This window comes from Heterodontus francisci, chromosome 24, assembly GCF_036365525.1.
Source record: "Heterodontus francisci isolate sHetFra1 chromosome 24, sHetFra1.hap1, whole genome shotgun sequence".
NCBI classification, from domain to species: domain Eukaryota; kingdom Metazoa; phylum Chordata; class Chondrichthyes; order Heterodontiformes; family Heterodontidae; genus Heterodontus; species Heterodontus francisci.
The window spans coordinates 44,287,021-44,300,142 of record NC_090394.1 but is presented as its reverse complement, the minus strand read 5'-3'; the positions used below and the strand labels follow the sequence as shown (position 1 = coordinate 44,300,142).

The 13,122-nt window shown below is 47.4% G+C and overlaps 2 protein-coding genes across 5 annotated transcripts in view; one reads left to right on the top strand and one right to left on the bottom strand.

Moving 5' to 3' along the window:
* Positions 1-950: 950 nt before the first annotated feature.
* tsr3 (TSR3 ribosome maturation factor) lies at positions 951-10,107 on the top strand. 4 transcript variants are annotated; one of them, XM_068056091.1, is made up of 7 exons: positions 951-969; positions 3,287-3,469; positions 4,252-4,453; positions 4,808-5,001; positions 5,414-5,584; positions 5,819-5,879; positions 9,772-10,107. In XM_068056091.1, the coding sequence occupies exons 2-7, from the start codon at positions 3,343-3,345 to the stop codon at positions 9,908-9,910; spliced, it is 894 nt and encodes a 297-aa protein (XP_067912192.1). In that variant the 5' UTR covers positions 951-969; positions 3,287-3,342; the 3' UTR covers positions 9,911-10,107. The 4 variants fall into 4 exon arrangements, with proteins under 4 accessions (XP_067912192.1, XP_067912191.1, XP_067912190.1 ...); XM_068056090.1 differs by lacking the exon at positions 951-969 and adding an exon at positions 976-1,159; XM_068056089.1 differs by lacking the exon at positions 951-969 and adding an exon at positions 976-1,169.
* A 347-nt stretch (positions 10,108-10,454) lies between these two features.
* baiap3 (BAI1 associated protein 3) overlaps positions 10,455-13,122 on the bottom strand; it is a 155,302-nt gene continuing 152,634 nt past the window's right edge. Inside the window, exon 33 of the mRNA XM_068056087.1 lies at positions 10,455-11,379. Coding sequence (XP_067912188.1) covers positions 11,279-11,379 — 101 coding nt within the window. The 3' untranslated portion in view covers positions 10,455-11,278. The remainder of the gene's footprint in view (positions 11,380-13,122) is intronic.

The following is a 13,122-nucleotide window of genomic DNA, read 5'->3' as shown; positions in this document are numbered from 1 at the left end:
TGGCATGTTGGCCTTTATTGCAACGGGATTGAAGTACAAGAATGAGGAAGTCTTGCTACAATTGTCCAGGGCTTTGGTGAAACCACACCTGGAGCACTTTTGTGCGCAGTTTTGGTCTCTATATCTATCCCAGTCTCTATATCTAAGGAAGGATACACTTGCCTCGGAGGTGGCACAGTGAAGGTTTACTAAATTGGTTCCTGGGATGAGGGGCTGAGTAAATTGAGCTTTTACCCTCTGGAGTTTAGAAGAATGAGAGGTGATCTCATTGAAACATACAAGATTCTGAAGGGTAGACACTGAGAGATTGTCTACCCTGGCTTGGGAATCTAGAACATGGGGGTACAGTCTCAGCATAAGGGGTTGATCATTTAGACTGAGATGAACAGAAAGTTCTTCACTCAAAGGGTTGTGAATCTTTGGAATTCTCTACCCCAGAGGGTTGTGAATGCTCCACTGTCGAATATATTTAAGGCTGGAATCCAGGGATATGGGGAGTGGGCAAGAAAGTGGAGTTGAGGCAGAAGATCAGCCATGATCATACTGAACGGTGGAGCAGGCTCCAGGGACTGTATGGTTTACTCCTGCTCCTATTTCTTATGTTCTTACTCCTGGCAGCAGTCCCTGTTTAGGAGTCAATCCAGGAGGGTGAATCCATTGGTCACTCTAGGGGTCAGTTCCTGTCCAGTTGAAGCTCTGCAGCTGCTGATGTTTTGAAGGAAAAGCATCAGCCATTTTATACAGCAGGATCCCACCAAGTGAAATGAGAGAAACCTCCATAAAATCTATGAAAATAATCGGGAACTTCCAAATAAATCTATTGGCGAAAATTGGGCGGAGAATCAGCGGCCAGGTGACGTACAGTAAAGGTCGCACTGATTGGTGGGCGGTGTTGAAGCCCTTATTTAATTGGCGGAGCGGCCCGTCAATCAGCGTCAGCCGGATGTGGGCGGGAAATTAAACTGAAAGGTTCGGTTTCAGCGCCTGATCCGGGTTCCGCCTCAAGCCCGGGGCTGGAGGGAGGGAGGCTGAGGCCTTCTCCGTATCTGCCCCACAGCCGGCGGCTCTTGTCGAGCCCGCGCTTCCTGTCGTTGTGGTCGGGGCCCACTCGCCGCGTGTCGGCCTGATTGCAGCTCGGTGACTTGAGGCCCAGCACTGAGTGAGACAATGTGCGGGTTTACAGCCGCAATCCTGGGGAGAGTCAGGGGAAATAGCTGCTTTAATACAGCTGCAAAAACATTCCCATGGGGACTTTTAGAGGCCGATTTTAAATATAAACTGGAATAATATTCCAAACAAGAAAACACGGGGATTAGAGGAAAAAGCAGGGCCGTGGGATTAGTTTGGGATGGGAGCGGGGCAGTGGGATTAGTTTGGGATGGGAGCGGGGCGGTGGGATTAGTTTGGGATGGGAGCGGGGCGGTGGGATTAGTTTGGGATGGGAGCGGGGCGGTGGGATTAGTTTGGGATGGGAGCGGGGCGGTGGGATTAGTTTGGGATGGGAGCGGGGCGGTGGGATTAGTTTGGGATGGGAGCGGGGCGGTGGGATTAGTTTGGGATGGGAGCGGGGCGGTGGGATTAGTTTGGGATGGGAGCGGGGCGGTGGGATTAGTTTGGGATGGGAGCGGGGCGGTGGGATTAGTTTGGGATGGGAGCGGGGCATTGGGATTAGTTTGGGATGGGAGCGGGGCATTGGGATTAGTTTGGGATGGGAGCGGGGCGGTGGGATTAGTTTGGGATGGGAGCGGGGCGGTGGGATTAGTTTGGGATGGGAGCGGGGCAGTGGGATTAGTTTGGGATGGGAGCGGGGCATTGGGATTAGTTTGGGATGGGAGCGGGGCATTGGGATTAGTTTGGGATGGGAGCGGGGCGGTGGGATTAGTTTGGGATGGGAGCGGGGCGGTGGGATTAGTTTGGGATGGGAGCGGGGCATTGGGATTAGTTTGGGATGGGAGCGGGGCGGTGGGATTAGTTTGGGATGGGAGCGGGGCGGTGGGATTAGTTTGGGATGGGAGCGGGGCGGTGGGATTAGTTTGGGATGGGAGCGGGGCATTGGGATTAGTTTGGGATGGGAGCGGGGCGGTGGGATTAGTTTGGGATGGGAGCGGGGCATTGGGATTAGTTTGGGATGGGAGCGGGGCGGTGGGATTAGTTTGGGATGGGAGCGGGGCGGTGGGATTAGTTTGGGATGGGAGCGGGGCGGTGGGACTAGTTTGGGATGGGAGCGGGGCGGTGGGATTAGTTTGGGATGGGAGCGGGGCATTGGGATTAGTTTGGGATGGGAGCGGGGCGGTGGGATTAGTTTGGGATGGGAGCGGGGCATTGGGATTAGTTTGGGATGGGAGCGGGGCGGTGGGATTAGTTTGGGATGGGAGCGGGGCGGTGGGATTAGTTTGGGATGGGAGCGGGGCGGTGGGATTAGTTTGGGATGGGAGCGGGGCGGTGGGATTAGTTTGGGATGGGAGCGGGGCGGTGGGATTAGTTTGGGATGGGAGCGGGGCATTGGGATTAGTTTGGGATGGGAGCGGGGCATTGGGATTAGTTTGGGATGGGAGCGGGACATTGGGATTAGTTTGGGATGGGAGCGGGGCGGTGGGATTAGTTTGGGATGGGAGCGGGGCGGTGGGATTAGTTTGGGATGGGAGCGGGGCGGTGGGATTAGTTTGGGATGGGAGCGGGGCGGTGGGATTAGTTTGGGATGGGAGCGGGGCGGTGGGATTAGTTTGGGATGGGAGCGGGGCATTGGGATTAGTTTGGGATGGGAGCGGGGCGGTGGGATTAGTTTGGGATGGGAGCGGGGCGGTGGGATTAGTTTGGGATGGGAGCGGGGCATTGGGATTAGTTTGGGATGGGAGCGGGGCGGTGGGATTAGTTTGGGATGGGAGCGGGGCGGTGGGATTAGTTTGGGATGGGAGCGGGGCATTGGGATTAGTTTGGGATGGGAGCGGGGCGGTGGGATTAGTTTGGGATGGGAGCGGGGCATTGGGATTAGTTTGGGATGGGAGCGGGGCGGTGGGATTAGTTTGGGATGGGAGCGGGGCGGTGGGATTAGTTTGGGATGGGAGCGGGGCATTGGGATTAGTTTGGGATGGGAGCGGGGCGGTGGGATTAGTTTGGGATGGGAGCGGGGCGGTGGGATTAGTTTGGGATGGGAGCGGGGCGGTGGGATTAGTTTGGGATGGGAGCTGGCACGTTCTGGAAATTTCGATGGTTTTATTATTGAGTTTGTGTGTGAGATGATGGGATAATGTTGCTAATGCTTAATTGACTATAAATGTTTTGTTAGGTGCCTTGGGCTGAGCTGTTAGCATCTTTAAATCTCTCTGAACGATCCCTGTTCAAATGGGGCGGAAGAAACAGTCACAGAAAAGGGAGGAGCGAGCGGCTCTGAAATGGAAAGATGCTCGTCGTCAGCAGAAGGGACGGTCCTGGGAGTCGTTCACCGAGGATGTTCACGAGGCTTTACAAGGTGACTGTTACTTGCTCCTAACTCTAAAGACTAAGTGCGCCCAAGTTTTGAAGCTGCTCCTGCATCTGGGGAGGCTATTTCAGTTCCTATCTCACTCTGAGACAGGATAGTGGCATCATCTCTGACCTTTAACTCTGACTTGCTTGTGTGCACGTATGTGCATTGTATTTTGTTAACGCTATGATCAGTGCTCTAATCCCTCCTGTTTTTAGGTTGCACTCTCAGTTGGTTAGAACATGGTGCAGGTCATTCGCTTTGCGTCCTTTCTTCCGAGTCAATCACACTCACTGAAACTGGAACACAGCCAGTACAATAACCACACTGAATTTACCAAACTGTGTGACGTTGCTGCTAATATTTACCTAATGGTTGCAGTTTCCAGATCCTAGATCCTTTGCCCTGATGAGCCCACTTAAGATTTTTTTTTATATTTCCAAAATATACTTTATTCATAAAAATCTGTTAAAAATACATTACCAGTTTCAAACAGCACCAAGTCAAAAATACAAACAGTGCAAAGGTGATCAGTTTCCTTCAATACAATCATGAGTTGCCTCACAACCTTTCCATTTCATTGTCATGCCATATACATTTTTACATTTTACAGCAAACAAAAATTTTCCCGATACAGTTCGAGGGGTTTCCCATGGATCCAGCCCCTCAGTTCAGCTCGGTGGTCTTTCCCCATTGAGCCTTTGCTGCGGCTGCCCCAAGCTTAAAATATTGCTTGAGCCTGTGTGTGTGTGTTGTTCCGTAACCTGAGGGTATGATTGATTTTGCAGGTGTCTCTGAGGATGGAACGGGTCCCACATTTCGGTTCCCGTGTCCACTGGCCATGTGGGAACTTGGACACTGTGACATAAAACGCTGTACAGGCCGGAAGCTCGCACGTAAAGGATTCGTCTGCAACCTGCGCATTAACGAAAGATTCAGTGGAGTAATTCTGACTCCCGTGGGAACCAAATACATCTCCCCTTCCGATAGGTAAGGGAAAATAAAATAACTCATTAAAAGTAAGGGCACTCTGGATAGAAAATCAGCAGAGTGAGTGTTAAATAGAAAGTTAACAAAATTCATATTAAATTGAGAGAATAAAACCTTCCCTCCTGTATGTAAATTCATTAATTTACTCTTTTTATTGGCACCAAACACTCCTGGGACAGGTACAGTATGGGTTGGATACAGAATAAAACCCCTCTTGCCCCATGTTGAAAATCCTATTTCTATTTGACGCCCTCTGCTCAAGATTATTCCTGGTGCCAGAATGCTGCTGAGTGAGGGTTGCAGGTGATGTTGTTTTGACGTTTCTGAAGGGGAGCTTACTTTCTATTCCTCCAGAGAGATCGTGGCACAGGCGGGTGTGGCTGTCATTGACTGCTCCTGGGCTAAACTAGAGGACACTCCATTCACAAAAATGCGGGGCAGATACCCCAGGCTGTTACCCTACCTCATTGCTGCTAACCCAGTGAATTATGGGCGACCCTGCAAGCTGTCCTGTGTTGAGGCTTTTGCTGCCACATTCTGCATTGTGGGTAAGTTGGGTGACCGAGTTTAGGATGTGTCATTCCCTCGTTAGTTCTTTATTTCCAATGTACTCTGTCCCTCTTGTCACTGAAACCCAAAGCCAGTGTGATTCCCAGAATCCAGCCCTTTTGTATTTCACCAGAGAGTCCAGACGGGGAGAGTGAGCTATTAGACTATGGGGAGGATAAGAGCCAAAACCGATCCTGACTTCGCTATCTGCCATTTTGTGTATGGGCATGGAGGGTGAAGTAGGCAGCCCTGGTTGGGGCAGAAAGGCCTCCCTGGGGTGGGGGTGGAGTTGGGATGGAGTGAGGCCCTGTGGTGTGGAGGGGAGGGTGGGGGTGGGGCGCAGGTTTGGGAGACTGAAATCTGGAGGGAGAAAGGGTGAGCTGTGCTTGTCACACTGTTTGCTTCTAACAGGGTTTCCGGAGCTGGCCGAGATTCTACTAAATAAATTCAAATGGGGGAAAACCTTTCTGCAACTGAACCAAGCATTGCTGGAGAAGTACAGTGTGTGCCAGAGCGAGGCGGAGGTACTACAGGCCGAGCAGGAATGGCTGGCTGCAAAGAAAGAGCCAGAAGATCAGGAGGGTAAAATCTAATTTTGTATATAACCTTTTCTTGGAGGCTTTGCTCCTTGTCAGGTAACATTCAAGTGGCCCTTCCTTTGTGAACCTAGATTGAGTATTGGCAGGGTATTGGAAGCCTGTGTGTAGCTTGGAACCCGATCAGAGCTGGCGCATTCAGGAGAGAAGGGTGTTAACATAAAGTGAGTAAAGGAATGAAGATTAGTGTGGCCCTGTTAAAGCAGCTTTTGTTTTGCAGATCCATTTGATATTGATTCGGGAAAAGAATTTTGTAATCCTAATAGACCCAATCTTGGAAGGTAAGGTCTGAGTACTTGTACATAACTTAATGAGTTGAAATAAAAATAAGCTTTCAGCAGTTGAATATTGAGAAGACCAAAGCCATCTCGTTCAGCTCCTGCTAAAAATGGTCTACCGCCAATCCGACCAACTTTCAAGGCATCTGCCTTGTGTCCTCAATGTCTCGAGTAACCTTTCTCCTGTTGGACCTGGGGTAGTTTCATAGAATGGTTACACTAAAGAAGGAGGCCATTCAACCCGTCATGTCCTTGCCAGCTCTCTGCAAGAGCAACTCAGCTAGTCCCATTACCATGCTGATTTTTTTCTCTTCAAGTGCTTATCCAGTTCCCTTTTGAAAGACGCAAGTGAATCTGTCTCCACCACAATCTAGGGCAGTGCATTCCAGATCCTAAATACTTGCTGTGTAAAAAAAAAAAAAGTTTTCTTATGTCACCATTGGTTCTTTTATCAATCACTTTAAGTCTGTGTCCTCTGATTCTCAACCCTTCTGCCAATGAGAACAATTTCTCTCTATTTCCTCTGTCTACACCCCTCATGATCAACCTCTTCTTCTTTAAGGAGAACAACCCCAGCTTTTCTAATCTATCCACTTAACTGAAGTCCCTCATCCCTGGAACCATTCTCGTAAATCTTTTCTGCACCCTCTCTAAATCCTGCACATCCTCCTTATAATGTGGTGCCTTGAATTGTACACAATACTCCAGTTGAGGCCGAACCAGTGTTTTATAAAGTTTCATTATAACCTCCTTGTTCGTACTGTATGTCTCTATTTTTAAAGCCCAGGATTCCATATGCCTTTTAATCACTTTCTCAACTTGCCTTGCCACCTTCAATGATTTGTGTACATATACCCCCAGGTCACCAACCACGTGCCCATGTACAGCAGCTTTAATGTAGAAAAATGTCACCAGGTGCTTCAGCGTTCTGACAGAAAACCAACACTCAGGTGGCTGCAAGCTTGGTCAAAGTGGGTTTTAAAGGAGTCGACAGGTGGTGGGTTTAGTCAGGGAATTCCAGAGTGTGGGCCTAGACAGCTGAAGGCACAGAGTTGGTGCCAGGGACCAAAGACGATGGCTCCAGCCTTTCTGATATTTAGCTGGAAGAAATTATGGTTCACCCAAGACTGGATTTCTTTTTTGTTATTCATTCATGGGGTGCAGGCATCACTGGCAAGGTAGCATTTGTTGCCCATCCCTAATTGCCCTTGACAGTTGAGTGGCTTGCTAGGCCATTTCAGAGGGCAGTTGAGATTCAACCACATTGCTGTAGGTCTGGAGTCACATGTAGGCCTGGAGTCAAATGTAGGCCAGACCAGGTCAGGATGGCAGATTTCCTTCCCTAAAGGACATTAATCAACCAGATGAGTATTTACGACAATTGATAGTTTCATGGAACTATTACTGAGACTAGCTTTCAGTTCCATAATTTTATTAATTAATTGGTTCCAGCTGCTGTGGTGGGATTTGAACCCACGTCCCCAGGAAATTAGCCTGGGTCTCTGGATTGCTAGTTCAGTGCCATTACCACTACGCCACTGTCTACCCAAGTAGGTTGAAAGATGGAGGCAGTGGAGGGATTGAGCAAGATGGCGGAGAGATAGAGCTGGGTGTTGTCAACTTGCATGTGAAATCTGAGTGTAAGTGAGAAAAGAGGCCAGATTAGGGAAATGAATGAGGGGAGTTCTACTGAGCTGAATAATGAAGGAGTGGCGTTGGAGCAGGAGGCTGGTGTGTTGGCAGATATTAAAGGTTGCAGGGAGGTCACAATCACGCACAATATTATTTGTGACTTTGATTTTGGCTGTTTCCGCATTGTGTGGGAGAGGTACCTGATTGGAGAAACTCAAACTGAGTTGTGGGAAGGTGAATGTGGATTTGGCAGCTCATCCAATTCATCATCCTCATGGCCTCAGCCTACCTGACCTCTGCAACCTACAGCCCAACATGCCTACCATCTTCCCACTCCATGCTGCTGTGCCTTTTTCCCTGACAGGCTCCACGCTCTGGCATAGCTTTCCATAGGCTTGGTCTCCCCCTCGGGAAACTCCTTCTTCGGAACATAAAAACATAGGAGCAGGAGTAGGCTATTCAGCCCTTCGAGTCTGCCCCACTATTCAATACGATCATGGCTGGTCATCCACTTCAATGCCTTTTTCCCCACACTACCCTCATAGCCCCTTCCTATTCCCCGTGAATTCCCTCCTCCTCAAAACTGACTGCTTCAATCATGCATTTGGTCAACTGCTAAATTTTCCACTACTGCTTGGTCTGTTCTCTCCAGTAGGATGTTTGTAGTATAATGGCTATATAAACACAAGCATTTCAGTCCTGGAGCTGCAGTGTTGCTAACCTCCTGCTAGTGGCGCTGTGACGGCAACCCCGACAGCTAGGCAGCACCACCGGCAGGTTTTTGGCGGCACTGCAACTCTTCGCAAAATGCAAGTTCCCAGTCAGGAGTTTGTGCCTGGAAAACTGTTTATTCTGGGTGGAATCAAATCGCACAAATGACCATGGACTTTTAAGCGCAAAGCTGGTTATGCCCCTGGGTTGGAAAGTTTCCAATGCACCTTCCATCTGGAGGTGGGGTTGGGGTTCACCACATTGTGCCCAAGGTCTCCAGTGTATGGGCAGCTGTGTTTGCATGAATACAGCATTAATCACCTGACCAGGAGGCAGCTGAAGCCAAAGGTAGCATCTGCTGCTGTAGAAATTATCAATGAATTTACTGTGTAAAGTTAACTTTAAAATTTCCAGGACAGAGATGTGCTACTTACCTTGTAGTCACCAGCCTCAATCTGAAGATTAATTTTTTCATACCTTTTATCTGACCTCGCCCATGCACCTCAAGGTCCCATCATCCCTGTTCTATTCACTAATCAATTATGTTGCTTGACTACTGATTCATGGGAGATTTTGTGTTCAACAAATGCTAATAAATTTGCATGGAAACTTGGTGCAGTTTTACTGCGGCAAACGTAACACAGTACAGAGGCGCATTTTGCAAATTCTGCTCCTAGAATTCCAGGCCTTAAACTTTACAATTATGACAAATTTAAGGAGGTAAGGATAGCCCAGGATATGTTCAGAAATAAGTGCAAAGTTGTATCTCTTCACTTCAGTTTTAAAATTTTTAATAAAATAAAACGAGTATCAATTAGGAATTCAGTCAGTTGTTTCCTCTCCTATGAAGAGGCACAGTGGTTAGCACCGCAGCCTCACAGCTCCAGCGACCCGGGTTCAATTCTGGGTACTGCCTGTGTGGAATTTGCAAGTTCTCCCTGTGTCTGCGTGGGTTTCCTCCGGGTGCTCCGGTTTCCTCCCACATGCCAAAAGACTTGCAGGTTGATAGGTAAATTGGCCATTAGCAATTGCCCCTAGTATAGGTAGGTGGTAGGGAAATATAGGGACAGGTGGGGATGTGGTAGGAATATGGGATTAGTGTAGGATTAGTATAAATGGGTGGTTGATGGTCGGCATAGACTCGGTGGGCCGAAGGGCCTGTTTCAGTGCTGTATTTCTAAACTAAACTAAAACTAAATGAAGACTTGGCAGCCCTGGTCGATTTCCCCACCCAGATCGGCTCCATTTATTTCAATGGGAAACCTATGATTTAGACTGATACGGAGGCTAGAAAATTGTAGTACAGTACATAGCCCAGTCAGCTATAGGGTTAGATACTGAGTAAAGCTCATTCTACACTCTGCTGTCAAACAGTCCCAGGCCAGGTACAGCACAGGTTAAATACAGAGTAGCAATAATCTCCTTCGGTGATATTTAATCTCGAGAAAGGACAGCACCTAACCTACTGCATTTCCATCATTTTCTGTTTTCAATACAGATTTTGCTGTTTTCATAGTTCTTTTAATGTTTCATTTAATGTTGCTTTGTCAAGGGCTGTGGAAACTGAAGATAGTAGTGATGATGAAGCTGCTGCTGAGAAGGAGGAAGAAGATAGCGAACCAGATGAAGGGAATGCAGCAGAGGTTCATAGTGTAAGAGGAGACCAAGCAGCATGCAGGAACCTACTATAAAGACTATCAGCGGTGCAAAGGACTGAATTTGAATGCAATGGGGAAGCATTGTGCAGGGGAGGCAGGATGGACTTTTTTAAAAACAGATTGTTAAAGCTTGTACAAAATAAAATTATAATGACTCAGCTTTGTATAGATTGCACTAAAATTGTTAAAATAAAAGAACTTGCATATATAGCATATTCTAAAGCTAATAATAGCCAGTGTAGTCATTGTTGTAATGGAGGGAAATGTGGTAGCAAATATGTGCACATCAAGGTCCTACAATCAGCTGAGAGAAGGACCAGATCATATTCTGTTAGCAGTTATGCCATTCATGTTTTCTAATAGCTCATCCAGTTTATTCCCCCTCTCTTCATTCCTTAATTCCTTGTTCCACATCATTTATAGTATATAAAAGTGGTCCTAAGAGAGAGCCTTGAGGAATATCCTAGAAAGCATTAGTCAAGTAAAATATAGAAAGAAAGGAAAGTCTTGCCTTTATATAGCACATTTCCCAAACAGTCTTGCAGCACTTCATGCACAAAAGAATTATTTGAAAGTGAAGTCACTTATGTAGGCAAATGTGGTAGCCATTTAGCACATAACAAAACACCACAAAGAATGAAATGAATAACCAGTTAATCCGGTGTTGGTTAAATGATGAATGTTGGCCAGAACCTTGCGAGAGGTCACCAATCTGGAGATGGTCATGGGACCTCTAACAACCTGAATTGAACAGATGGGACCTCGGTTTAAAGTCTCATTGTGAAAACAAAACAAGAGGACGTCTCACTTTGAGTTATTCTTTTAAACATTTTCAAAACTACAGTTACAAAAATATGACACTCTCGGACAAAGTTATCACAACTATACAACGTTTCTGTGTAGTACTTACAAAAGCAAAGACAGGTCATCAAATTTAATTTTAAAAAACACAAAAAAAAGGATTGTCTGTTATTGTAACGTGATTATGAAGAGGTTGTGGAAGAGGAGTTATCACTACAGCACAGGATCTATATCGCCACATCAAGGAGTGTCAGCACAGGCTGTGTATAACACGATGGTGAGCAGTTTCAGCACTGGATCAGTATCACCACGACAATGAGGCTACAACACTGGATCAGTAGCACTACAATGATGAGGAGCTCCACATTGCCTCCAAAATTGCATGAAATTGAGAAGCTACATCACAATTTCAGTATTGCCACAATGCTGACAGTGGGAAGCCACGGCACCAGATCAATATCGTCCCAATGCTGAGGAGCTCCTGCGTAGGTTCACCATCATCACAACAAATCACGACTTCCAACACTTGACATGTTCTGCAGGTCTGAATGTTTGACTTATTTACTGATGTATTCACTTATATTTCAGATTTGCTTGGATTTATTCCGGAGACAGCTCCAGCTCCTTCATCTTCTTAACAAAGTCCTGTGCTTCTCTGTCGGCTGTCCGGACCTCCAACATCCTCATAATTGGTTTCATCACTGCAAAAATAAACATCTGTAATGACCACTGTATTTCTTCAGAGTTTGTGTATTGCAGGGGGTGATTCTGCACCACAAGGGCAGGAAAGTCCCAAATGTGACTGCCTGGTCTGTGCTGAGATAGCAATAGGGGCACTCTCTCTGGTCTTGGCCTATGTGGTGAACAAAAAAAAAAAGAGCCTGGATTCCTGCTCCTGGCCGTTGTCTGGTAACTCCTGCTGGAAGGGTGGATATTGATGAGGAGAGGGTCAGGCTCAGCTTCGATCCCCACCCTCAAATCATCTGACGACACTTACTGCTTAGGATGGCGCATTAAAACCAGCCATTGGAGTTGGGGGTGGTAGCGTGAATCATAGCCTGAAGAGCTGCTAGCCACGGGAGAAATCGGGATTTGAAAAGAAGAGCTGACATTGGCACTCAGCTCAGATACAAATCAATTCTACATTTTACTGATGGCGTGGTTAACACCGCAGCCTCACAGCTCCAGTGACCCGGGTTCGATTCTGGGTACTGCCTGTGTGGAGTTTGCAAGTTCTCCCTGTGACCGTGTGGGTTTTCGCCGGGTGCTCTGGTTTCCTCCCACAGCCAAAGACTTGCAGGTTGATAGGTAAATAGGCCATTGTAAATTGCCCCTGGTGTAGATAGGTGGTAGAGAATATGGGATTACTGCAGGGTTAGTTTTAATGGGTGGTTGTTGGTCGGCACAGACTCGAAGGGCCTGTTTCAGTGCTGTATCTCTAAAATAAAAAATAAAATCATTCATCACATATTAGTTAATCCCCTGTGGAACTGCACACAGTGAATTCTGAGTGTAGTCTTCAGGTGAAGCGAGTTAGTGGGCAGGGATACTTGGACCAGTGCATACAGACTTTCAATCCTCATTTGAAAGTCACAGGCTGGGAATTTCCTTGCAGCTTCACCAGAATTAGAATTAGAATTAGAACATTACAGCGCAGTACAGGCCCTTCGGCCCTCGATGTTGCGCCGACCTGTGAAACCATCTGACCTACACTATTCCATTTTCATCCATATGTCTATCCTTCTTTTGGGCCTCCTTATCTCGAGAGACAATGGATACGCGCCTGGAGGTGGTCAGTGGTTTGTGAAGCAGCGCCTGGAGTGGCTATAAAGGCCAATTCTGGAGTGACAGGCTCTTCCACAGGTGCTGCAGAGAAATTTGTTTGTTGGGGCTGTTGCACAGTTGGCTCTCCCCTTGCGCCTCTGTCTTTTTTCCTGCCAACTACTAAGTCTCTTCGACTCTGTCTATCCAATGACCACTTAAATGCCCTTAAAGTTGGCGAGTCTACTACTGTTGCAGGCAGGGCGTTCCACGCCCCTACTACTCTCTGAGTGAAGAAACTACCTCGAGCATCTGTCCTATATCTATCACCCCTCAACTTAAAGCTATGTCCCCTCGTGTTTGCCATCACCATCCGAGGAAAAAGACTCTCACTATCCACCCTATCTAACCGTCTGATTATCTTATATGTCTCTATTAAGTCACCTCTCCTCCTCCTTCTCTCCAACGAAAACAACCTCAAGTCCCTCAGCCTTTCCTCGTAAGACCTTCCCTCCATACCAGGCAACATCCTAGTAAATCTCCTCTGCACCCTTTCCAAAGCTTCCACATCCTTCCTATAATGCGGTGACCAGAACTGCACGCAATACTCCAGGTGCGGTCTCACCAGAGTTTTGTACAGCTGCAGCATGACCTCGTGGCTCCGAAACTCAATCCCCCTACTA